Raw genomic sequence first — 25,478 nt, 5'->3', positions numbered from 1 at the left:
AGTGAACAGAAGCAGCCTCGTTTGTTTGGTGTTATGAACTAACACGCAGCTTAATTCAGTTTAACTAGATCCAGATGGTGTCTCGGGTCCCCAGGTGGGGAAGGAAGGGGAAGGCGGTAAGGCAACAGGGTACAGCCTGGCCAGAGGAAGCCACACCCGACGCCTGCTCCTTCCCGCACGGGCGACCACGACCACTAGTCAGAGCCAGCAGCGCGGGCAACCCCATCCCCGGGCAGCGGCCGGAAGTGCGGGCCGCCGGGGGCGGGGAAAGGAGGCAAAACCCGGAGGCCCCGGCGGGCGGCCTATCAGACGCGACGGTCCCAGCGGAGCGGGCGGAAGAGAAGAGATGTAGTTCCGGACGCGGCCGCGCCGCCATCTGTCACCTCAGCTCCGGCACCAGCAGCCCGTCGCCCCAGGACCGCCGCCTATTTTCTCGGCGGAGGCTGCTTCCCGGTCCTGCCATCTGTCTGCCTTGTTCTCGTCGCTGGCTTCTTTTCCAACATGGATCTGGTCGGAGTGGCAGCGCCTGAGCCCGGGTCCGCAGCACCCTGGGGACCCAGCAAGGTGAGTGGCGGTCGGAGCTGACGCACCTGCCTTGGTCACCCGGGAGGCCTGGAGAAGGTGGCAGGCACCGAGGCGGCTCCGCAGGCGACTCGGGAAGTTCTGAGCGGGACTCTGGCAACCTCGGGAGGTGGGGAGGGCGGCCGCGGCTGCCAGTGGCCACTCTCGGCGGTTTGGGCTCTCTGGCTATTCTGTGCCTTGATTTCTGAACCTCCGTGGCAGATATTTGGGCAGGGCTGGCTTAGAGACTCTGACGTTTGAGGAATATCAAGCACGATCTTGTTTTTCACGGGCCAAGTGAGTCAGCCGAATAACATACAAAAAGCCCGACGGAAAGGTCATTTTGGCAGCTGTTTCCTTAACTTGACACATGCGGTTATCCGACTGAGACCGTTTCTTGTTTTTGAAGGAGTAAAAGGTAAGTCCAGGCGCACCTCCCTCCCCCAGGCTAATACTCGGGTGTACACTACACACTGTAAAAAACGGTTATGAATTCTCATCTGCTTGGGCTTTAATGTGTAAGCTTTTTCCTGTTAATGACCAACTGTTAGGTTTATTTCACATTTGGTTTCTGGTTTTCAGACTGCTCCTTTGCATGATACTTTCATCAGAAGGATGAAAAGACTCCTCTGCCGCTGTATTGAGGGTTTGCTTGAAAGCAAGAGTGCTTCAATTGGGATGTTGTGTTCCTCAAATTAAGGTTGGAAAGAATCCAACTTTTATAGCTTCCTAATTGTTTTTCACATGCTGTCACAGAATATCTGTTCCGTTTAAAGGGTCCCTCATTTTATTAGATCTTTAGGCCTTAACAGAGAAAAGAGAAATAATTGGCTATTAAAAGGAATTTATGAAAGTTTAATTAAAGTTAATTTTATGAACGTTCTCATACAACTGTAGGGAGAATTTAAGATAATCCTTTGGCAAATGTGGTTACATCTACATGTTATTTTGTGTTATTTCATCTATTAAGCCTTGTTTACAAGGCCAATATCAGTAGACATAAAAAGACAAAATCAGTAGCCAGATACTAATAAATGCATGCTTTACATGTTAAATTCCTTCAGTTAAGCACCCAGAGGCTGATAAAAATGTCAAATGAGACAAACATTGGTCAGGATACCTAATGTCAGAACAAATTTCACTTACAAAGCTAATTCAGTAATAAAATATTTGTTATCAGTCATATTTTCATTTAAGTATGCATCATCAGAAATATAAAATTTCATTTTCATCATTCAACAAAAAAATAATACTGGGATTTATTGATATTCTACTAGGAAGACAGCATTTTCACAGCCCAAACAGTTAGATGCTACAAGTATCTCTTAATCCTTTCCTCCTCTAACCTCTTGGAAGACCTGATTATCAAAGGCTTCGTGGATGAGGTGGAGATTTGAGGAAGGTCTTGAAAAATGTAAAGAATGTCAAAGACAAGCGATTCTCAAAACTTTTTGGTCAGGACTAATTTATACTCTAAAAAAATCATTGAGGACCCCAAATTATTTATATTGGTTACATCTGTTGATAATTATCGTATCGGAAATTAAAACTGAGATATTGAAAAATTTTTATTAAGTGATTTAAAAGTCATGTGTTAATATAAATAACATTTTTATATGTAACCCCCCCATTTTCCAAAACAAAAAAAATTAGTGGTGTAGTATTGTTTTGTATTTTTGCAGATCTCTTTAATGTCTGATTTTTTAAAAAGATTTTATTTATTTTTTTTAGAGAGACTAGAGAGAGAGCGATAGCATGAGCTGGGGAGGGACAGAGAGGGAGGGAGAAGCAGGCTCAGGGCTCCATCCCAGGACCCCAGGATCATGACCTGAGCCAAAGGCAAACGCTTAACCGACTGAGCCACCCAGGTGCCCCTAATGTCTGATTTAATAGAAGACCTTTTTTAGTCTGTTGTGGGATGTTTTATTTGAAATATATGAAAAAAATCCATCCTCATAGATGCATAGATTATAGCCGATATAATCAAAGATGGCTAATAAAAGCATAGTAGATGTACTGAGAACAAACTGAACTAATGTTTAAAAATGCACATTTATATCCTAAACTTACTACCTTAGAAATTTTTGGAAAATGCGAGAATATTCAAGTACATATTTCACAAGCCATCAGAGTGCTGTTATCAGATCTGCTGTAGACTGGAAAACTCCACTGTGCAGTCTTGAGAGAATAAGACTGGAAAAGACAGAGAATGTCTTAGTACAAAAAAATTTTGATCTCACAGACACCCTGAAAGGGTTTTGGGGACCCCTCCCCCAGGGTCATGGGGTGCCAGTTATAAAATGCCAAACTGCTATTATAGACAAAGAATTTTAGTGGCTATTCCAAGAATGGAGGATTGGCAAACTGTAGGCAGAAGTGAGGAAATGTGTAGCTCTGTTGGAAAGAGAACTGTAAAAAATGAATTCATGGTACTCCTCAGAACTGTCAGGGTCATCAAAAACAAAGTCTGAGAAACTCACAGCCAAAAGGGGCCTAAAGTGGCATGATGACTAAATGTTGTATGGTATGCTGGATAGATACAATCCAGAAGTAGGGAAAGGACATTACAGAAAAACTGAGGAAATCTGAATAAAGTATGGACTTTAGTTAATAATAATACACAAATATTGGTTCATTAATTAATGGCAAATGTACAATACCACCACAGGGGAAACTGAGTATGGGATATTTGGGAACTCTGCTATCTTTGCAATTTTTCTATAATTCTAAAACTACTCTAACATTAAAAGTTAAAAAAAAAAAAAAAAGATTAGTGTTGTATAGACCCAAGTGATGTTTTCCAGAGACCGTTGTCTTGAGAAGTAAAATTACCCACTTAAATATTCTACCCAAATTATATCTTTTAGTTGCATGGGCAGAAAAGAGACCTTCTTGTGGGTTATGATTCTCTTGACTTGCTTCAAGTTGAGGACTGAATTTTTGTTATTATGTGCCTCCTTCATATTTACTGTTTTTTATTTACTTGATTCTTCCCCACAGTTGTCTGCAGGATGAGTAGCTAGGTGTGCATCTTTAGGAGATGTAAGGAAAGGGAGATAATTTCCCTCTAATCTGCAGCCACCCTGGTGTTGAAGACCGTGGTAGTAGTAAAGAACTCCAAGGACCAGAGTTCAGTGGTGGGTTTTCCAGAGGAGAGGAAAACAGGTCAGGTCTCAGAGGTCTTAAGCAAACAGGAATGAAACAATCAGGGAGCTGGTTATGGGCTTGATAGATGTCATTTAAAGCAGAATAACTAACTGGGAATGATTGTGTGGGGTTTCCCATCAGATCTTGATGCTGTGGGGAGTTTATGCTGTTGAAGGGAATAGTGGGAAGTGACATTAGATAGTGAAGGCAGAGCAAGATTATGGAGGGCTTTTTTTCTCTATCTCCTTAAATTTATTATTATTTTTAACATTTAATAAAGTTTCTCTATTCACAAAGAGTGTTTTTGATTTATTGAGGAGTTACAAGATGATGACAGATGATTCCTCTATATATATCCTCTGGTGCCCATTCATAGGAGGAGCGCCCAATAAATTTTCTGAGGCCCCCTTGAAATGGTGAACCCCTCGTGCCCATGGCGGATTGCTCCCTGTCTGGCAGCTGTCTCTCATACAGCCTAAAAATTTTTATGGAGGGTTTTTGACTGCTGGTTTGAGGAATTTGTATTTGACTTAAGAGTGTGGAAGTTGGCAGCCTTTGTTACCTTATTTACCTTTACCCGTGCAAGTTGTCCCGGTGTGAGTCTGCCCAGCTGAGCTGGTCAGCAGAGGTAAAAGGAGGGGAAGTACAGCTCTAGAGTACAAGGCTCTAAGGAGCAAGATCAGTAGGAGCGGGTGATTCGGATATCTTGGTGCTCTCTGGTGGTCTCTATGTGTTTCCCTTTCTGGTTCAGTCTATCTTGGATTTAGGTCAGTCTCTGCCTCAAAATAATAGTCCCCGCTTGTCAATTTTGCCTCTTCTGAGAAATTGTCAGCTAATACTTTATTTAACATCTTCGTAAAATTAATTGACTGCTGGCAAACAACTAGAAGCACCAGAAGTGGCTGGCCAAAGGGGCCAACTTCAAGATGGAGAAGGGGATGTTCGAATAGTAGGGGTGTAGAAAGGCATCAGATCTCTGCAGCTTGGGGACAGCCTGGCAGTTCCGTGAAATATTTCCAGTGTTTCTTTTTGGCACATGTTATTCAGTGAATACTTGAGTGCCTCTTTACATCTGAAGCTCTATGCTGGGCTCTGAGAATGAGAAGACCCTGCCCTTCAAGGGGCTTATGTTGTATTGTGGCTGATATATTAACTCTAGTACAATCACTGGTCCTGCACTTAAATGTATTTGCACAGTGGTATGGGAGCACAAAGGCAAGGATCTGATTTCATCTGATGAAATTGAGAGAGCCTTATGGAGTTGGTGATGCTTACTTAATTGGAGGAAATAGAGGAGGAAGAAAATCCACTGAGAGAAGAGCATGTGTGAAGGCATGCGGGGGTGAAAGTATGCCACTATCAGCATACAATTTTTGTTATTAGAGCATAGGGTACGTAAGGGCTGAGACTGGAAAGATAAAGTAGGTCAAATTGTGAAAGGCATTCATTGTTGAGGAATTTGGATTTCATAGTGCAGGCGGTATAGAGGTTTGCTTCTCACGTTCCAGGACAAGGTGATTAGGGATGCAGTATAGCAAAATGCTGAGGGCAGCCCCTTAAGTTCTACTGTCTTGGTTCAAATCTACAGTGTTATCTTGAGTTAAAAAACCTTTCTGTGTTTCAGTTTCTAAGTCTATAAAGTGGGGATGATATGGTAACCACGCAGTGGTTGTGGGTCTCAAATAATTATGCAAATTATGTATATTAGGCAAGTGATTCAAATATAGTGAATATTCTAGTGTTGTCTGTTATTCTATTGTCATTGCAAAATGTGGTTGACAGATCTGAGTTAGAGAATACAGCCATTTGCCTTTTGGAGCCTGGACTTTGAAACTGATCAGACCAGACATTTCTAGGCGAGGGGGCAGCATTATGTATTCTACCTAGAGGATTCAGAAGGAAGTCAGCAGGAGTCATTGGCCAAGAGATAGCTATATTCTCCAGATTACAGAGAACTTCAAGATTCTAGACCTCAAAAGCCTCACCAGGAGAGTACTCGATTGCACTTGAAGATCTGAGTGAATGAAAGTCACACCAGACCTTGAGAAAACTTTCCTTGTTTTCTCCACATCTGGGTTTATGTGAGGCTGGAATAATTGTGCAGTAGGCTAGTATAGGTTTGTGCTGGGTGCATCTCATTAATCTCAGGATGAGACTAGATAAAACTTGATTCTGATTCACTTAGGCATAAATACAGTTATCATTTATCACCCTTAAGAGCTTCATCCTAGGGGCGCCTGGGTGGCTCAGTCGTTAAGCGTCTGCCTTCGGCTCAGGTCATGATCCCAGGGTCCTGGGATCGAGCCCCGCATCGGGCTCCCTGCTCCGCGGGAAGCCTGCTTATCCCTCTCCCACTCCCCCTGCTTGTGTTCCCTCTCTCACTGTCTCTCTCTGTCAAATAAATAAATAAAATCTTTAAAAAAAAAAAAAAAAAAAACTTCATCCTAACAACCTGAACCGAGTAAATTCCTGAGCCTCAGTGCTATGGAACCTGAGCAAGGGTGGTAGGCCAGCTAGAGGACCTAAACTTGACTTAAAAGTTTTTGGCTAAAACAGATATCATCATATGCTATATTCTAAATTCTAAATTAGACACTCAGCAGTAGTTAAGGAATGAGTTTGGACTTTATCCTAAAGGCAGTGGAAAACCTTAAAACAATCAAGAGCTGTAAGTAAGGAAACCGAACTAATCAAATCTGCATTTTAGAAAAGCCGTTGTGCTATGGTGTGAAAAATGGAAACAAGCAGGACTGGAAACAGAAAGATTAGTTAGGACTCTCTTATTAGAGTAGCCTGGTGATGGGAGGGTGATACCTTGGAGTAGAATCTCAGAAGGGAGATAGAGAAAGCTGGGTCAGTTCAAGAGAGATTTAGACATATTATTCAATATTAGTGGTCTTAATCACTAGACTATCAAATGTAATCATTTGCTGCTGCTAAGTAAAGCTTGCCCCCTCAAAAATTAGGAATTGTGAAATAAACTTAACGGTTTGTATTTCAAAAGGACTGAGATAGTGATGTCATTGAGGAAGGCTAACTGGCTGATCGTCCAAGAAGAATCTCACAGAATATTGCTTTGTTGTAGTGGCATTGTTTCAAGACTGTTTCTCAGCTTCTAAAGTTCAGAAATGTAGTTTTTATTGTTTGTCATTGTTATTTTTGTTTTAACATATCCCAGATGTCTTGAGAGGGGCTGACATACACTTTACACATGTAGAAGATTTACTCCTTAAATTAGAATGAGGTCTAACTTCTAAGTGGGTTTTGAATTGTGCTAGTTGGTGTAGTCTGTCCTAAAAGAGAATCTACAGGGGCATTTGCTGGCTCAGTTGGTAGAGCATGCAACTCTTGGTCTCAGGGTTGTGAGTTCCAGTGCCATCTTGGGTATAGAGATTACTTAAAATATTTGGAAAAAAAAAAAAGAGAGGGAGACAGACAGTCTACATGGGAAGCCAGATTAAAAGCAGATTATTTTGTGAGCATGGCATCAGAACAGGGTAGTTGCATGAACTCATCAGGTAGTGGGGTGATGCTATATATGCAGGAGCCTGATATTCCTCCTCAACTAAAAGGACACACCTACCAAACAGGTTAGAAAGTGCTTTTGACAGATCTAGTTTACATTTATCTTTGATTAGATTTGAGCTGGGAGATATTTTTACTTTTTTAGAGATTTATTTTATTTATTTGAGAGAGAGAGCACCCCTGTGAACCGGGGCAGGGGGAGGTGGGCAGAGGGAAAGGGAGAGAAATCTCAAGCAGACTCCCCTGCTCGGCGTAGAGCCTGATGTGGGGCTTAATCCCACGACCCTGAGATCACAATTCGAGCCACAATCCAGAGTCAGATGCTTAACTGACTGAGCTACCCAGGCGCCCCATTATTTTTACTTTTTAGATGATTTCTCTAAGTAGGTAATTATTTATTTTGGGTTGATTTTTTTTAATTCTCAAAAGATAATCCTATTTTCAAGTTTGGAAGGTACTTTAATTTCATGATTATGAATTAACCCCTCCCTTTTCTTTAAATAGTGTCCATGGGCTACCACTCAAAATACAATATCTTGTTCCTTGGCTGACGTAATGAGTGAACAGCTGGCTAAAGAATTGCAGTTAGAAGAAGAAGCTGCCGCTTTTCCTGAAGTGGCGTAAGTAAAATTCGTAAAGAATCTATATTGTCTAGCAGCTTTTTATTAAAGTTTTAGGATTTGATTAGTGATTGTCCTGGCCAATGATTAAGAAACACATTTTGAAAAGCAATGTGGTAGAAAGAGTACCATACTGGGAGTTCACCGATATTTGAGTTTTGATCCTGATTTTGTGATTAGTTGTCAATACTATCTTGGGCAAACCACTCTGTTTCTCTGGGTTTTAGTTGTTACAGCAGTTGAGCCACATGATCTCCAAATTAGCAAATAGTGAAGTAGGATACAGTTTTGATCAAATGCTTGTATTTTATCTTTTCATCCATGTTCTTTCTCCAGAACACAGAACAAATGAGGTTTGAGTCTCGGTTTAGATTTTATTGTAGCCCCTTTAGCTTTCTCTTGCAGCTCTCTTAATCCTAGTTGGTGCTCTCACAAGTGCCTAACATTGGTCAGAGGGCAGCTGGACAGAAGGTAAATGATGTGATCAAGTTTTTCCCATTGCTTCTTCAGTACAATTTGTAACAGTGAAAAGGCACTCTTCTATCATGATAGGTAGCATCTGTTTATGCAAGCACATTATTTTAGTTTATGTTGCCTTATTTTGAATAGTGTCACTGAAGGACCATTTATTACTGGAGAAAACATTGACACTTCCAGCGACCTAATGCTGGCTCAGATGCTACAGATGGAATTTGACAGAGAATATGATGCACAGCTTAGGCGTGAAGAAAAAAAATTCAATGGAGATAGCAAAGGTACTGTGACCTTATTATGACACCTCCATTGGGTGGCAGAAAATGCTTGTACCGTACTCCTAAGTAAATCTTCACCTATTTTTGTCTTTTAAGTTTCCATTTCCTTTGAAAATTATCGAAAATTGCATCCTTATGAAGACAGTGATAGCTCTGAGGATGAGGTTGACTGGCAAGACACTCGTGATGATCCCTACATACCAGGTATCAATATTTTTATTTTCTGGGGGTTGGGGTAGGACAGGGACAGAGGAAGACTAAGTTTTCCAATGGATCCTTGTATTTTATATTTATCTTTGAATCTCATTTGGTAAGTTATTGTCAGATTCAAATATCTTTTCAGACAATATTGCATGCAACAATTTAGTCTTTGCTACTTTTACATAAACTTGGCTTGTCTTAATCGCCTTTAGCAAAACCAGTTCCTACTCCCAAAAAGGGTTTTATTGGAAAAGGAAAAGACATCACCACCAAACATGATGAAGTAGTATGTGGGAGAAAGAATACAGCCAGAATGGAAAATGTAAGTTACAGGAAGTATTATCGCTGAATCAAGAGTTTTATTGGTATGTTAAAAACATGGGATTCTAAATACGATATGTTTTCGGGCGCCTGGGTGGCTCAGTTGGTTAAGCGACTGCCTTCGGCTCAGGTCATGATCCTGGAGTCCGGGATCGAGTCCCGCATCGGGCTCCCTGCTCGGCGGGGAGTCTGCTTCTCCCTCTGACCCTCCTCCCTCTCGTGCTCTCTGTCTCTCATTCTCTCTCTCTCAAATAAATAAAAAAAAAATAATAAAAATAAAAAAATAAAATAAATAAAAAAATCTTTATAAATACGATATGTTTTCAACTGTACTTCTATAAAAATTTTTTTAAATTAATTAATTAAAAAAATACAGTATCTTAAATTTCTAAAAATATACTTCATAAGGACGGATCTAAAGATGTTGTAGATGATAATATAGCAATACCATGAAAACTGAGCCACTAGTGAGAATGTACCTCAGAATAAAATTCTATAACAATATTAAGAAAACTGGTTTGATTTGCATGGATTCTAAAATTAAATAGTTCTTATGAAAGTAGCATATTTATTTTTCAGCATATTATTTTCCAATAGCACCCTTACCCAAGAAACAGAGACCAGTGATGATTGGGGGTTAGGGATGGGAGAGAGAAATACCCTTTTATATTTGTTGAATTTTTTAATCTTATGCCTCAACTACCCCTGCAAAATCAGAAATAAAATGTAATTAAAAAAAATTTTAAAAAGAAAAATTAGCATTTTTCCTCCTTTATGAATCTTGTGGTTAATAGAAAACATTTAGACTTTAGAACACAAATACTTAAGTAAACTTGTTTATTTATAATTTTTTTAATGCTTTATTTATTTATTTTAGATTTTATTTATTTGTCAGAGAGAGAGAGAGCACAAGCAGGGGGATCAGAAGGCAGAGGGAGAAGCAGGCTCCCCACTGAACAAGGAGCCTGATGCAGGACTCGACCCCAGGACTCTGGGATCATGACCTGAGCTGAAGGCAGTCTCTTAACCGACTGAGCCACCCAGGCGTCCCAATGCTTTATTTTTTAAAGTAATCTCTGCACCCAGTGTGGGGCTCGAACTCATGACCCCGCAATCAAGAGTCACGTGCTCCACTGACTGAGCCAGCCGGGCGCCCCGTAAACTTATTATTAAATTCTAGAAATAGTCCAGATCTGACTCTAGAACAACCCTCTCCAGTAGAGCTTTGTGTGATAATAGAAATGTTCTATATCCGTATAACTAATAGTAACCGTATTTGGCAATTGAGCACTTGAAATTTGAGTGATGCAACCAAGGAGCTGAATTTTTAATTTAATTTTAATTTATTTAACTTTAAATACCTACATGTGGCTAGTGGCTACCATGTTGGGCAGTAATCTCTAGAACATAATTGTCATGGTGTGGGCATAGCTTGCTATATTAACCCACTCCTTGAAAATAATTAGTTACAAGTTTGTATTTCTTTGGTAAGATTTGGGGTAGCCTTAAAAATATAGTGTGTCCTTTGTCTAATGCAAAAGCAAGGTGCAGAGCATATGCTGAAATACCTTAGTTTTTAGATGTGATTCAGTATTGTCTGTGCTTTCCTTTAATAGCCTTCTTCTTTCTGTTGGGTTTTTAGTGAGTTATTTTATTTTTTTCTCCCTGTAATACCTATGGGTTCTGCTTTTGTAGCCTAATCATCGACTGAGTAAGAAACCTGTTCCAAGTAAAGACTCATCTTGTTTTTTTGTTATTACCATCCCTATTTTAAAGTACTCAGATGTTAATTGTTTTCTTCTTTTTGGCAGTTTGCACCTGAGTTTCAGGTAGGAGATGGAATTGGAATGGATTTAAAACTATCAAACCATGTTTTCAATGCTTTAAAACAACATGCCTACTCAGAAGAACGTCGAAGTGCCCGCCTCCATGAGAAAAAAGAGCATTCTACTGCAGTTAGTATTCTTATATTTTTTTCTTTGATGGAAAGTTCATATTAGAAAACTTCATATTTGGGGAAGAAACAAAACTAAACTTCATGTCAAAACTGACATTTTAGTGGTCATAAGTAATTAGAATATGAATGTTTTGAGATTTTAAAAAATCGTTTCTTGTTACACTGTGACATTTATAATTTAATTTCTAATGTCTTACGTTAGTGAAGATAGTATCTAATATCTTGAGAATAAAGTAATTTTTAAAACTTTAGAAAAAAACGAATAGTAACTACACTAGCAGAGCTATTTAAACTTTGAAGATAAAATAAGATTTTGACTAAGCGAGAGTCTGATTTTTAATAGTTCTTTTAGCTATTCACTTTCATAGGCATTGGAGTTAGTTATGGAAATGAAATGTATTTTGACAGCACTCTTTTTTAAGAGCCTGTTATATATACATCTAGGTAAATTAAGTCATAAAGGTAAAAAGAAGCATATATTTTGAATATACTAGATACTAGAAATGGCTCAAAAAATGTTTTGTTATTAATCAGTCATTTTCATTTATAGTGCTTTATCTTTTTCAGGAAAAAGCAGTTGATCCTAAGACACGTTTACTTATGTATAAAATGATCAACTCTGGAATGCTGGAGACAATCACTGGCTGTATTAGTACAGGAAAGGAATCTGTTGTCTTTCATGCATATGGCGGGAGGTAAATGAGCAAAATGCAGTACCATTGTGTCAATAAAATCTTAACCCCTTCTCCCTATATAAATGGATTTATGCAAAATCAGCGCTACCTGGCAAGCAGAGTAATTTAAAAAGTGTCTAGAAAGTCTAGACAATATAAGGACATACAAAGAAAAACAATCATCCTAATCCCGCCATCTAGAGATAACCATTAATCAATTTGTGTAGACTCCTTCAGTCTTTTTTTCTATGCATATATTATTTTCTACATTATTGTAATACTGTATCATACAGGCTGCTGTAAGTGACAGAGCAAAATTTGCAGTTGGGTTTGTCTCAAAACCCATGGTCTTTAAACTATGGGGTCCTTCAGCACCAGGTTGAGGGGGATATGCTTAGATCAGTTACTGATTCTTGCCCTTATAACTCTGATTCTTTAAGAAATACCAACTAAATAATGCTTGCATCATAAGGAAACATCTTGTAAAGATCTTACGCTATTTAGATCTTACCTGCTTCACTTTTGTTAAAAGGGCTTAGATGAGTAAAGAATGGCATGAGGAAGGGAGACATTTTTTAAAGTGGAGCCTGTTTAGAGAACGTGCTTAAGCCAGGAATGTGAAATCATCTGGTCACTTACTATTGAGGTCAACCAGCAAGGTTGGTTACTACCTCAGAGATTCCTTTGCCTCAGTAATGTTTACAGACAAAAATGTTAAAATAGATTCCAGAATTATTTTAGCTCTTTTTAGGTTCAGAAGATATTTACTGTGTACTTAGGGGATTCAAACAATTATTAGTTAGTCCTTGCCTTTGGTTTTCTTTTTTTTTTTTTTTTTTGCCTTTGGTTTTCTCAACTATTTAACTAGTCTCCCTTTCTTTTCTTTCTTTCTTTCCTTTTTTTTTTTCTAAAGATTTTATTTATTTGACAGAGACACAGTGAGAGAGGGAACACAAGCAGGGGGAGTGGGAGAGGGAGAAGCAGGCCTCCTGCAGAGCAGGGAACCCAATGCGCGGGGCTCAATCCCAGGACCCTGGGATCATGCCGAAGGCAGACACTTAACGACTGAGCCACCCAGGCACCCCACTAGTCTCCCTTTCTGTATGAGACATACGTGTGTAATCATATATCGAATTATACTGTTAAGTTTCAAGATGAAAAGGATAAAAATGAATGTTAGGATAAAATAGCTCAACATTTTTCAAGCTATGTGATCTGGAGCAATTTACTAAACCTTTTTTAAAAACTGACCCTTATTACCTCATAGGATTTTGTGGTGATAAATGAGATCATATTTGATAATGACTGGTATAAGGAAATCTTAATATTTATTTTTTCCTTACTTTAAGCTTTGTTGCCCTCTTCCTAAATTTCCTTTAAGGGTTCCCTAAGACCAGGCAGATATAACTCAATGGCACAAATTAAAATGAGAGATTACTCATGGTAGAAATTAAAACTCTATAGAAAGGATTAAAATGGAAAGTAGCCATCATCTTATCAGCTCTCATCTCACAGATCTTTTCTTCAAAGATAACCACTGTTAACAGTTTTTAGTTTAGTCTCCCAGGAATTTTTATGCACATACCCCTAAATTTGTTTATACAAAAGAGATTATACTCTCTTTTCGGGATCTTAGTTTTTCAGTTAATAGATCTTTCCAAGCTTATAGCATCCCATTTTTATAGTAGCACATTCCATTATGTTAATGGGCTTATGGCATAGCCAGGAGGAGAACATTATAGCAATAACTGTTATGGTTGATAAAAGATAATTACATAGTATAGTACACAGATAGGAATATCCTTGTACATCTACTTTGGTGTGCTTTTGCAAATATATCCTTAAACTGAATTCTAGCTTTGAAATTACTGGGGCACAGACTGTATGCACTCTTTTTCCTTTTTGTTGAATAGTGGAAGGCCTCAATGAATGGAGAGTACCAGCTGGCTTTTGTAGCAAGCAGCATGTCTTGCTTTTATTTATTAAAAATTTCAAAAAATTCTTATATATCACACCAAAGGTCAGAAATCTTTAATTTGTGTTTATCTTTTAATTTTAATAGTAGGGCAAATGCAATGTCCCTAGGACCAATCAGATCTACAGTTGGTTGTACATTCTATAAATGTTAGTAGATACTGACATACTGCCCTGTGAGAAGGTTGACTAATTTATGCAACAGTATGAACCTGTTTCCCTCATCCTCATTAATGCTTATTAGTATTATCAAACTTAATATTTTTGTCAGTGTAAAAGATGAAAAGTACCATTTTGATATTTTGGTGTGTATTTATTTGTGATTAAGGTTGTACATTTTTTCCAAGTGCTTTATTGGCCATTTTTATTCCTTTGTCTTGTCAACTGCTTTGTTTATCCTTTGTCTATTTCCCATTATGCTTAATGATACTTTGATATAATGAATGATCTCTCTTTCTGGTGGAATTGGTATTGTAATCTGTACTTGGGCATTTGTAATTTAGCAAAACTAGAGAGCATTAGGTTTTCTACAAGCTTTCTAAAAGTAAATGCTTTTAAAAGTTTGCTAGTTTTCTATGCTATGTGGCAAATTACCACAGACTTAGCAGCTTAAAATAACACTCACTTATTATTTCATAGTTTCTGTTGATCGGAAGTTGTAACGGGCATGGTTTAGCTTGGCTCTCGGCTCATGGTCACACGGCTGTCATCTGGGTGTCGGCTTGGTTGCGTTCCTTATGGAGCTTGGGGTCCTCTTCCCTGTGGTTCAGTTCACTGCCACTGTAGGACTGTCTCTACTTTATTGTTGGCTGTTGGTGGGGCGCCGCTCTCAACTTCTAGAGGGCCCAGCAGGTGCTGGTCATGCTGCCCTTTCACACAACAGGTCACTTCTTCAAAGCTGGCAGGAGAATCTCTCCCTCCAGTCTGCTAAGACTGAGTCTTAGACATTGGAGCATAGTCCTGGAAATGACTATACCATCACCTTTGCCATACAGTGTCAGCTAATTGAGAGTGTCTGCTCCCCCTGCACTCGAGGGGAGGGAACTGTACAGAGTGTGTACACCAGGGTTGGGATCTTAGGGGCCATCTTGGGACTCTGCCCACCACAAAGCTGTCTGGTTTCTATCACTTTCAGGTTGGCCAAGTAATCAACCATTATTGGAATAGTAACTTGTGCTTTATCCCTGAGCTCATAGAATGTACTTCCTCCCCACCCCAACCCCCTTCTAAGACAGTAATAAATAAGCAAAAAACATCAGATATGTGTTATGGTAGTTAAAATATGGTGATGTCAGGGCGCCTGGGTGGCTCAGTTGGTTAAGCGACTGCCTTCAGCTCAGGTCATGATCCTGGAGTCCCGGGATCGAGTCCCGCATCGGGCTCCCTGCTTGGCGGGGAGCCTGCTTCTCCCTCTCCCACTCCCCCTGCTTGTGTTCCCTCTCTCGCCGTGTCTCTCTCTGTCAAATAAATAAATAAAATCTTTAAAAAAAAATAATAAAATAAAATATGGTGATGTCATAGCAACTGGTTCACTACTTTTTATTAGTAGGTCAGGAAAACTTCTCTGAGAAAGTGACATTTAAACTAAGATTTGAATGACACAGTACAGGGTACTGTGTAAAGATCAGGTGGAAGAACATTCTAGACTAGAGAACAGCTAGTGTTAATGCTTTAAGACAGGCACAAACTTGGTATCCCTGAGAGCCTATAAGAAAGCCAGTACACTGGGAGCACAGTTGTGAAGGGGAGAGAGGAGCTGGAGAAGTAAGCAGAGCTTAGACCAGGTAGGACTCTGTTAGCCCTTCAGGGTAAGGAGCCTGCTCTAACTGTAGTGGGAACCAAAGCTGTGATTTGATTTTTGTTTTGAAAGATTACAAAAACTGCTGTGTGAAAAATGAATTATAGGAGGGGTAAGAGAAGAAGCAGTAAGGTCAGTTAAAAAGTTATTGTAGTAGTTTAAATAAGAGAGAACAGTGGCTTGGACTAAAGAGGTGTAGTGAAAATGAAGAATAGAAGAGACCATAGAGATGCTCTTTGAAGGTAAGAATCAACAGTGTGTGCTGTTGGATTGGATGGGTGTAAGAGGATACATTCTTGGCTAGAGCAGCTGGGTGGTGCCATTTACTGAGATGAGAGTGTGAAGAAAGGCAGGTTTAGGGTGCAATTAATAAGAATTTTGTTTTGGACATGTTAAGTTTGAGATGCCTGCTGGACATCCAAGTGATGTCAAGTAGGGATTAGGTAAATGGGCCTGAAGTTCTGGAGAATTGAGACTGAGGGTAGAAATGTAGGTGTTATCTGTATATAGATGATTTTTTTTTTAAGATTTTATTTATTGGAGAGAGCACGAGTCGGGGGTGGGGGGAGCAGCAGAGGGAGAGGGAGAAGCAGTCTCCCCACTTGAGGAGGGAGCCCAATGCAGGGCTCAATCCCAGAACCCTGGGATCATGTCCTGAGCCAAAGGCAGACGCTTAACCGACTGAGCCACCCAGGCGCCCCGGTATATAGATATTTAAAGCCGTGGGACTAGCCCCACTTTGGGCTCCTTGCTCAGCAGGGAGCCTACTTCTCCCTCTCCCCCCCACCTTCTCGTGCTCTTTCTTGCTATCTCTCTCTCTCAAATAAATTCTTTAAAAAAAGTAAATAAATAAAGCCTTGGAGCTAAATGAAATTTCCCAGGTAGAGAAGACAGAAGATTACTCTAACCTGAGATGAACTGGCAGAAAAGGAATTAGCTGGGAAAATATGGTACAGAAGGAAGGGGTTGGGAGTTTGAGTCCTATTCTATCTTCTGGAAATAGAGTTCCTTTCTTTTCCAGACTAACATCCCTTCACATATTTAAAGGTAAATACTTGTTCACACTGCCACCACCATGTTTCAGGCCTTTCAGTGGCTCACTATTGAGGGAACATTACATTAGCATCCTAAGTAGGCTCCATGCCTCTGGACTCTTCTGCCCCCTTCTATCCTGATATTATCGTTGACTTGATCTTCGTGAAGTCTGTCAAGCCCTTGATGATTCCTACCACCTTTAGGAATACATCCACATCTGCCTCCATCCTGTCCCTCAGCTCTGATTTCTTTCATTTCCCCTTTCTAGCCAAGCCTCAACTATAGTGTTTCTTATTCCTCAGATGTGTCCTGTAGTTTCCAACTCTACTTTTGTTAATACCAAGCCTGTACTTGTTCATAGCCTACCCATGGTTCTGGTTCAGTTGCCACCTATATCATGAAGCCTTGTCCGGCCTTCCCAATCCAAAGGGACCTGTCCTATTCGTGTACTTCTATTCCCTCCTGCCCCTCCTTGCATATCCATAGGGCAAGGACCCCTTTACTCACCTTTTGATCTGTTAGAAGTGAAAGAGACATCTTAAAAAGCTATTCTATTTTGTTGCTTTTACTGAATTTTGCCCATAAACCATCCCAGGTAAATTGTAGCCTGTATGTCTTCATTGTTCCTCAAGTTTGATTTGATAGTCATTAAGTGAAGATTATATTATGGATTGTTGAAAACTGGTTGACAATTTATTTGAAAGTGTTTTATTTAAAAAGCCAAATCCTAAAAAATAAATAAATAAAAAACCAAGTCCTAAGGTTTTATTAAGACCCAAAACTTAAAAGCTTAAAAAACCACCAAAGCTTGACATTCTTAGAGAAGATAGATCTACTTTTGTATCATAGAATTTTTATTTTGAAATTGTTTTACTTATGAGCTGGCAACTTACACTGAATTTTTTTCCTTCCACTTAGCATGGAGGATGAAAAGGAAGATAGTAAAGTTATACCTACAGAATGTGCCATCAAGGTATTTAAAACAACCCTTAATGAGTTTAAGAATCGTGACAAATATATTAAAGATGATTTCAGGTTTAAAGATCGCTTCAGTAAACTAAATCCACGTAAGATCATCCGCATGTGGGCAGAAAAAGAAATGCACAATCTCACAAGGTAAAGAAAACCATTGTGCTAGAAGTTATCTAGGGTAATTACTTTTTTGTATTAGGCCTACTAGCCAGGCAAAAAAATCCATGCTTTCTTTTAAATTCATTTGTGGAAATTATGGAAGGTCTCGAAATTCTAGTGTTTAATGAGGCTTTCTGTAAGAAAATATTTCCTGGGTATAACCTGAATTCATACTTTTGGGATGAGTAAGTCATTTTCTTTTTTCTTTCTTCAGTAACGTTTGAGGGAAGCAAAGTCATTTTCTGCCTAAGACATTTTGTATATGTCTACATGCTGTCATTGTTCAGCTTTCAATTAGGCTTATTATAAATAATGATTTTTTTTTTGTTTCAGAAAATGTTTATTACATCTAATGTTGTTAATTTGGTGGAGGCAGTCTGACCAGTCAAATTGTATTTTGCTTTATTAGACTTGGTTCTCAATTCTCTAAGCAGAATTTATCAAGGAATTTATCAACCAAGTAATATAGTAATAATCTTTCTCAATAAACCTTCCATATCTTAATCTATTAAATGCTTAATTTTTATTTGTTCTGAAGATGTTTGCTTTCAAATGTAATTATCCATATTTATTAGTTGCAAAATTCTTCTAAATAGTCAGACTTGTAAGTAGAATAATTTTCTAAAAGGTCTTGCTGCCCTTCAATCTCTTCTATACCTTTGAGATCTCATCCCTGCCTTTCTTAAAATTCTCCAACAGTTTCTGTAGTCTTTAGTGTAAAGTTCAAAGGCCTTCTTTGGTGTGGAGCCCACCTGTCTCTGTAACCTCAACCCACATTGCCCTTCTTCTGACTCAAGATCCAGCTATGTTGATTGATACACATTCCCCAAATGGACACTGTTGAATGCCTCTGTGCATTTCCACAAGCTACTTCTAGCCCTAGACCAGCATTCCCCACACTGTCTTAATTTGGCTAATTCCTGTTCACCCACTGCTTATACTAAGGCTTCCTTGATGCTGCGTGCTCCCGTAGCTCCTACCCACACCGTGTGCCACACGACACCATCCTTGTCTCCTCATCTATCTGTGCCTGCCAGCAGCCCATGGCTCTGTAAGGGCAGAGGCTGGATTTTACCGTCTCTGCCTCCCCCAACCCCTGGGCAGAACATAGTGCCAGCTCATTGCAGGCCCTTGTTAGATATTTGTTGAATAAGTGAAATATTCTCTCCTTCTGATTTTTACATTCTTAATTATTTCTTTCTGTGTAGAATGCAGAGAGCTGGAATTCCTTGTCCAACAGTTGTACTACTCAAGAAACACATTTTAGTTATGTCTTTTATTGGCCATGATCAAGTTCCAGCCCCTAAATTAAAAGAAGTAAAGCTTAGTAGTGAAGAAATGAAAGAAGCCTACTACCAAACTGTTCATGTAAGTTGTGCTTTTTATTTTTTTATTTTTAAAGATTTTATTTATTTGACAGAGAGAGATACAGCGAGAGAGGGAACACAAGCAGGGGGAGTGGGAGAGGGAGAAGCAGGCTTCCTGCCAAGCAGGGAGCCCGATGCGGGGCTCGATCCCAGGACCCTGAGACCATGACCTGAGCCGAAGGCAGACGCTTAACTGACTGAGCCACCCAGGTGCCCCGAAGTTGTGCTTTTTAAAGCGTTCACATACCAACTTAAAAAATATTTTGTCTAAACCTTAAAAAATTTCCTAAAATAATACTATTTTATGTTCATGTAACAAGGACAAACTGAAGTTTGTGACGGAATATTAACATTGAAGAATTGTCTTTAAATCAATGTGCTGCTGTCTTGAGTCACTGAAGAAAAATCAGAGCTAAGGAGCTCATGAAGCCTCATTGGTTAGCATTAGTGACATGGAAGCATAAAGCTCTTATTCACAAAACAATCTATTAAATAAAAGTTGACATTTCTACATTTGGCAGACAGATGTCATGCCTCATTAGTTTGTATGCCTTCTTGAATGTCCTAGCTCTTAACAGCTAAGAAAATGCCTGTCGTTGGGAAGTTGGCAGGGAGCAGATGTAGTCTCGTTATAAGAGTGATGATAGGGCGCCTGGGTGGCTCAGTTGGTTAAGCGACTGCCTTCGGCTCAGGTCATGATCCTGGAGTCCCTGGATCGAGTCCCGCATCGGGCTCCCTGCTCGGCAGGGAGTCTGCTTCTCCCTCCGACCCTCCCCCCTTTCATGCTCTCTCTCTCTGTCTCTCTCTCTCAAATAAATAAAATCTTTAAAAAAAAAAAAGAGTGATGATAAAAGGGGAAGATGGGAGGGAGTGGTCTTAGAGCACGTCAGGAATCTTGAAGCCATTTATGCTTTGGGACAGCAGCTGAATTCCATCTGAGATCCTTCCAGATTAAGAAAATGTTACTAAAACTGTCATTCTTCTCTAGTTTTGTTTTTGTTTTGTTCTGTTTGTTAAGTAAACTGTACCCCCAACACGGGGCTTGAACTCATGAGCCCAAGATCAAGGGTCACACGTTCTACCAAGCAAGCTGGCCAGGCGCCCTGCCTCTGTAGTTGTTTTGATTGAATAGCAAAGAAGCCTCTGTGCTTTTTACGTGGTCTCTGCATAAAGCGTTCATGTCCTGCAGCAGCGTATGTGAATATGGAAGTGTTAGCCAAATAATTTTTTAAGACAGAGCTAGGGAGATAATCCAACTTTCTCTGCTTCCAAAAAACATTGAGAGGAAAATCAAGTTCATTTTTCTGGCTTCATTGGGTGGTGGGGTAACTGGGAAAGAGATGAAGTAGTGATAGGCTTTTCCTACTTGATTCTGTTAAGGCTGAGACATAAAACATTAATGCTGATTTTTGCCATAAGAAATCAATAATGAATATATAATGCGACTTAATTTGTAAGACTACCTCTTCCCCACTATGTCTGGCAAGAAGTACTTTTTACCTTATATAAAAAGGTGAAAAAAATCTTTCACCCACTTTTATTGAAGGGAAGTGGCTTTTAGATCTTCTGGTTAGTGATCATAATATGGCTGCTTTCTTACTCTGTGGGGAACCAGGTCTGCCATTTGGTCTCCTGACCTCATTGTTGTCACATAGACAAGGAAATAAAGTGTCATACTCATTCCCTTCATTGTCTCAGTGTTCCCCTGCCCTACCTAAAAACAAAAACAAAAAAAGCTCAGTGTTAGACTGTACAAAGTAAAGAGGAAATAAGTTCTTTAACCTAGTTTTGCTTTTTCTGGAAAGTATTGGTTGGCATAGACATTTTAGTTGCATAGGTAAATTAGAATTGTTCCTCATGTCCTAAAGGTCTGCCTTGCCTCCTCACAGTTGATGCAGCAGTTATATAATGAATGTACACTTGTCCATGCTGACCTCAGTGAGTATAACATGCTGTGGCATGCCGGGAAGGTGAGGAGCACATTTTTTGTTAATGTTCACACAAAATGACTTGATGTAAATTACTGAATGTATACTGAACGTATGCTCTGCCTTTAAATAGGTCTGGTTGATTGACGTCAGTCAGTCTGTAGAACCAACCCATCCTCATGGCCTGGAGTTCTTGTTCCGTGACTGTAGGAATGTCTCACAGGTGGGCATGTAAGCTAATACATCTTTTTTATAGGATATAACAGATTCAAATATTTTTCTCATCCCTAAGAAAAATAAGATGATCATATTCTTAGAAATTGAAGGAAGGGTTAGGTTATCAACTGCTTTTGAGATAAAGATACAGAGATCAATTTGTCAGATTTCATTTTCAACAATAACTTGCTTGCATGCCTCACATTTGGGCTATTGAATTTAATTTGCAAGGGAGTGAGTTTTTATTTTGACTGCAGATACTTAAGCAGCCAGGTAGACATTTAACATGCACAGTGCTTCTAGTGAAGCTGGTATTAGCAAGCCTACGTGCTTACTGCCATTGTTATTACCATTAAAAGGAGAATAGTCTTCTTAGTGGTACTGTGTCTGATCACTGATTTCTGTGAGGTAGAGTAAACAGATTAGGGAAGGTAAAACTCAATAATCACAGAGTTGTGTCACATTTATTTGCTATTTCTAAAGGAAATTAATTGTTAGCAATAGATTCAGGTAAGAATGGTCTTTCTAAATGATCGAATAACTTCATATTGGAAATAATTTCTGAACCTACTTAAAGATTGTAATTCACGGGATTTAGTGAATATTTTGTCTACACATTCAAAGCAGTGCCACCCAATTTTATATATGCCACTCATTTATAGCTATAGAAGGTGCATTGTGACAAATCCAGAAGGCAGCACGGATGTGTTCAAGAGGACAAATAGCAAGTAGAACCTGAGCAGCATAGTTAAATTTGAAATGAGAAAATCTGTGGTTTAAAAATTATGGAAGGAATTCACTGGTATCTTATAAGATATGGTGTATCTCATAAGATACAGTATATCTTATATACTATTATACATATACATATATATAATATATACTATATAACAAGATATAGGGTATCTTATATACTACTCTCTGTTTTTTGTTTTCAAGAGAACCTTGCTATAATATCTTCTACTGACTTATATTTCTTTACTAGTTTTTCCAGAAAGGAGGAGTAAAAGAAGCCCTTGGTGAACGAGAACTCTTTAATGCTGTTTCAGGCTTAAACATTTCAGCAGATAATGAGGTTGATTTCTTAGCTGAGGTAATTCTGTGTGCCTGTTTTTCACCCTGCTAATAGAGAGCTGGATGGAGTAGATAGCAGAAACCCAGAGCTCATTTTCTCCGTCTTCTTTTAAGGTTTTGTTTTATTTATTTATTTATTTGTTTGTTTGTTTATTTATTGATGGATGGATGGATGGACGTATTTATTTTTTTTAGAGAGAGAGAAAATGCAAGTGGTGGGGTGAGGCAGAGGGAGAGGGAGAGAGAGAATCTCTAGCAGACTCCACACCCAGCGCAGAGCCTGATGCGGGGCTCAATCCCATGACTCTGAGATCATGACCTGAGCTAAAACCCAGAGTTGGATGCTTAACCAACTGAGCCACCCAGGCACCCCTCATTTTATCCTTTTATCCCCTCAAAAGCAAAAGTAGAGATTTTTCTTTCCTTGAGATGTTTTTGGTCCTTTCCAGACTTAAAACCTAGGATAGACTTACAGCAAAACACTGCTTCAAGGAATTCACAGTTTGGCTAAGATGGACAAATAACATCACTACCAGTGTACTCCTGTTGCCTCTATTTATGAATGAGGGAGTGGGCTGGTGCACACTCTGGGTGATGCAGAGAGCAGTCACACGTGGTCCCTGCCTTTAACTGACTAGAGAAAGTTGGCCGTGGTCATCCTTAGAAATGCCTAGTCATTACAATATGGATCTGCAGAACCATAAAAAAAAAAATCTTGCAACAGAAAAGTTCTCTTAAAATTGAACAAAAACCAAAAAGTGAAATAGCAGCTAATTATTCCAACAGTATACCAAAGCAGAGAATGTATAGAGTCTGTTCCAGAACTCCTCAATATGATTTGAATTTGGCCAGGCTGTGGTGGAACCTAAGGGCAGAGGAGAAGTCACAGGAAGATGGTAAATCTGACCTCTAGCACAGTACAGTTGCTCAATAAGTAGGTGTTACTACTGTTGTTGAACCAACATTAGAATCTCCTTTTTCTTGTTTCCTGAAAGCTTTATGGAGTACACAGTAAGACATGTGATCCTAGTTGGTAGATTGATAAAGACACTAAATGTTGACCTTGATAATACAATCAAGTAAAAAACATACCGTGTAGTATGTGTCACCCTGTAATGCAGGTCTGTGAGACACTGTAATGTGTGTCACACACTGTAATTCTAATTCAAGGCCAGTGTCCTTAGGAATGACCTAGTTTTAAGAGAGTAAAAATGCCGGTTCAATCTAAAGTGTGGTTTTTGTGAAGTAAGATTTTGACAAATGGATTCAATGTATTAATTTTGTAGATAGAAGCTTTGGAGAAAATGAATGAAGATCATGTTCAGAAGAATGGAAGGAAAGCTGCTTCATTTTTGAAAGATGATGGAGGTCCGCCAGTCCTATATGATGAATAGCACCAACACCCACAGCTTTCGTTGTTAACACAAGGTGGTGATTGTCAGCTGCCAATGGCAAATGAAGTTATGGGTGGCTTGAAATACCAAAACATAAGGAGTGTAAAATGGTGCTTCTGTGCTTTTTTTCCCCCTTGTAACCCATATGCCAGATGTGTGGAATTTGTAGCTCAGCATTGGGAGAATAAAATGTCACTACCTCTCATCTTATGAACAGGATAATATAATTCTTTAACAGCTATAGGTTATCTAGCTGAAATCAACCTGATTTTACAGGATTCGTGGTATAAAACGTTTTGATGAGAATTTTTAAAACTTAGGTAACATTTCCAAACATGGGAGGAAAGGACAGGTGTGTTTACAAGGAAGGCTTTTATTACAATATACTTGCTTTTTTTCACCTCCCTGTTTTGTGTTACATCTTTCCTCAAATATTTTATTGGCCTAAAATTAGCCCTTTTTAGTTTTTTTTCAGATTGTGACCATGATTCTAAAGGAAAATCTCTTCTCTTTAGTAGGTGACATAAATGGAAATTTGGTTTTAAAATGACTGATAGAAATAGAAGGTTATTGGTACATCATGAATATGAACTGAATTTTGCTTTTCCATACTCATACCCAAGACAGGGCATCACAGATCTCTGAAAGAGAAAAATGTATAAGAACTTCTTAACTATTCAAAGCCTTTAAATTTAACTTTCAGTTTTTCTACATTTAGATGAAGTGGTTAGGATAGAACTCATGGTGCAGCTGCTTTGCATTTATAATGAAAATGTAAATTATCTGGAAGGGTGGAATATAATAATTAACCATGTTTGACATATTTTAATGAAGTCGGTGAAACAAAGTTCAGTTTACATTTCATTCAAACTATATACATAATTGATTTTGAGAGAAATAGAGCAAGCTAATTAGAAATATTAAATAATCACATCATGAAAAGTATATATAAAACAACCTGGGTACCAAATTAACCAAGTAATTTGAACTACTGGCCTCCTTCCATAATTTTTAGTACTGGCTGGATGTCAGTTCTTAAATAAAGCAAGCACTATAGTGGAAAAGTACATTGGCTTTATTAGGGTTGAAGTTCATTAACGACAATGTAATCATTCCTCCTTACTGGAAAGTAACAATCTAAACATCATTTACACTTGAAAGCTTCTTTAACATTATTTTAAAATGCCAAATACGTTCTTTCTAGAAAAATATTTATTTTTGTTTCTGTTACAACAATAGCTTTTAACTGCATTTCAGAGAAATGTGATTTTGGATAGCTACTCGTTACATTTCTGAAATGTTTACTACTCTGAAACAAGGATTTAGATGACTGGTGATTATTGGCTTTACAGAAATTTCAGAGAACTAATTTTAAAAACCATGAGCCATTTAAAAATTGTTTTGTTTTCTGACATACTCTGTTTGACAAAGAGCAGCAAACCATTGCTGTGTGGCATTTTTGGAGTGTGCTGTGAACATGCTTTTTAAAATATTAAATATGAAGAGAGCATTCTTTGTGTGGTTTCTTACTGTTCTTTATGTTAACTTATGTCCTGGCACCAAGTTACCCCTTCTGTATAAAATTAAGTAGTGCTACCTTAAGCAATTTTTTTCCCCATTCAACTTCTCATATTTATATTTCAATAAATGACCTACTTCACATTACAAATAGGTTTTTCTCTTGTGTATCAGAGAGTAAATATTTCACTTAGGGGAAAAAGGAAGTGGGAGGTGTTGGTTTGCTAAGTAAAGACTCCAATAGGAATGACACAAAACCACAATTTGGAAACAAGGATATTTTGT

The 25,478-nt window shown here is 38.8% G+C and overlaps 1 protein-coding gene across 5 annotated transcripts; it reads left to right on the top strand.

The window, feature by feature from the left end:
• The first annotated feature begins 314 nt into the window (after positions 1-314).
• RIOK3 (RIO kinase 3) lies at positions 315-25,185 on the top strand. Of its 5 annotated transcripts, XM_081801495.1 has the most exons (15): positions 317-564; positions 784-979; positions 1,144-1,261; positions 7,738-7,853; positions 8,463-8,608; positions 8,702-8,809; positions 9,019-9,128; positions 10,939-11,082; positions 11,652-11,779; positions 17,484-17,681; positions 18,905-19,064; positions 20,953-21,033; positions 21,125-21,214; positions 22,193-22,300; positions 23,568-25,185. In XM_081801495.1, the coding sequence occupies exons 4-15, from the start codon at positions 7,789-7,791 to the stop codon at positions 23,673-23,675; spliced, it is 1,446 nt and encodes a 481-aa protein (XP_081657621.1). In that variant the 5' UTR covers positions 317-564; positions 784-979; positions 1,144-1,261; positions 7,738-7,788; the 3' UTR covers positions 23,676-25,185. The 5 variants fall into 5 exon arrangements, with proteins under 5 accessions (XP_030885379.1, XP_081657621.1, XP_081657622.1 ...); XM_081801496.1 differs by lacking the exon at positions 1,144-1,261; XM_006734632.3 differs by lacking the exons at positions 784-979; positions 1,144-1,261.
• Positions 25,186-25,478: the final 293 nt, after the last annotated feature.

The sequence above is a fragment of the Leptonychotes weddellii genome, chromosome 13 (assembly GCF_054177405.1).
Source record: "Leptonychotes weddellii isolate Sample4059 chromosome 13, ASM5417740v2, whole genome shotgun sequence".
Taxonomy (NCBI): Eukaryota; Metazoa; Chordata; class Mammalia; order Carnivora; family Phocidae; genus Leptonychotes; species Leptonychotes weddellii.
The sequence above is the reverse complement of the archived record's forward strand: the minus strand, read 5'-3'. Positions and strand labels throughout refer to the sequence as shown.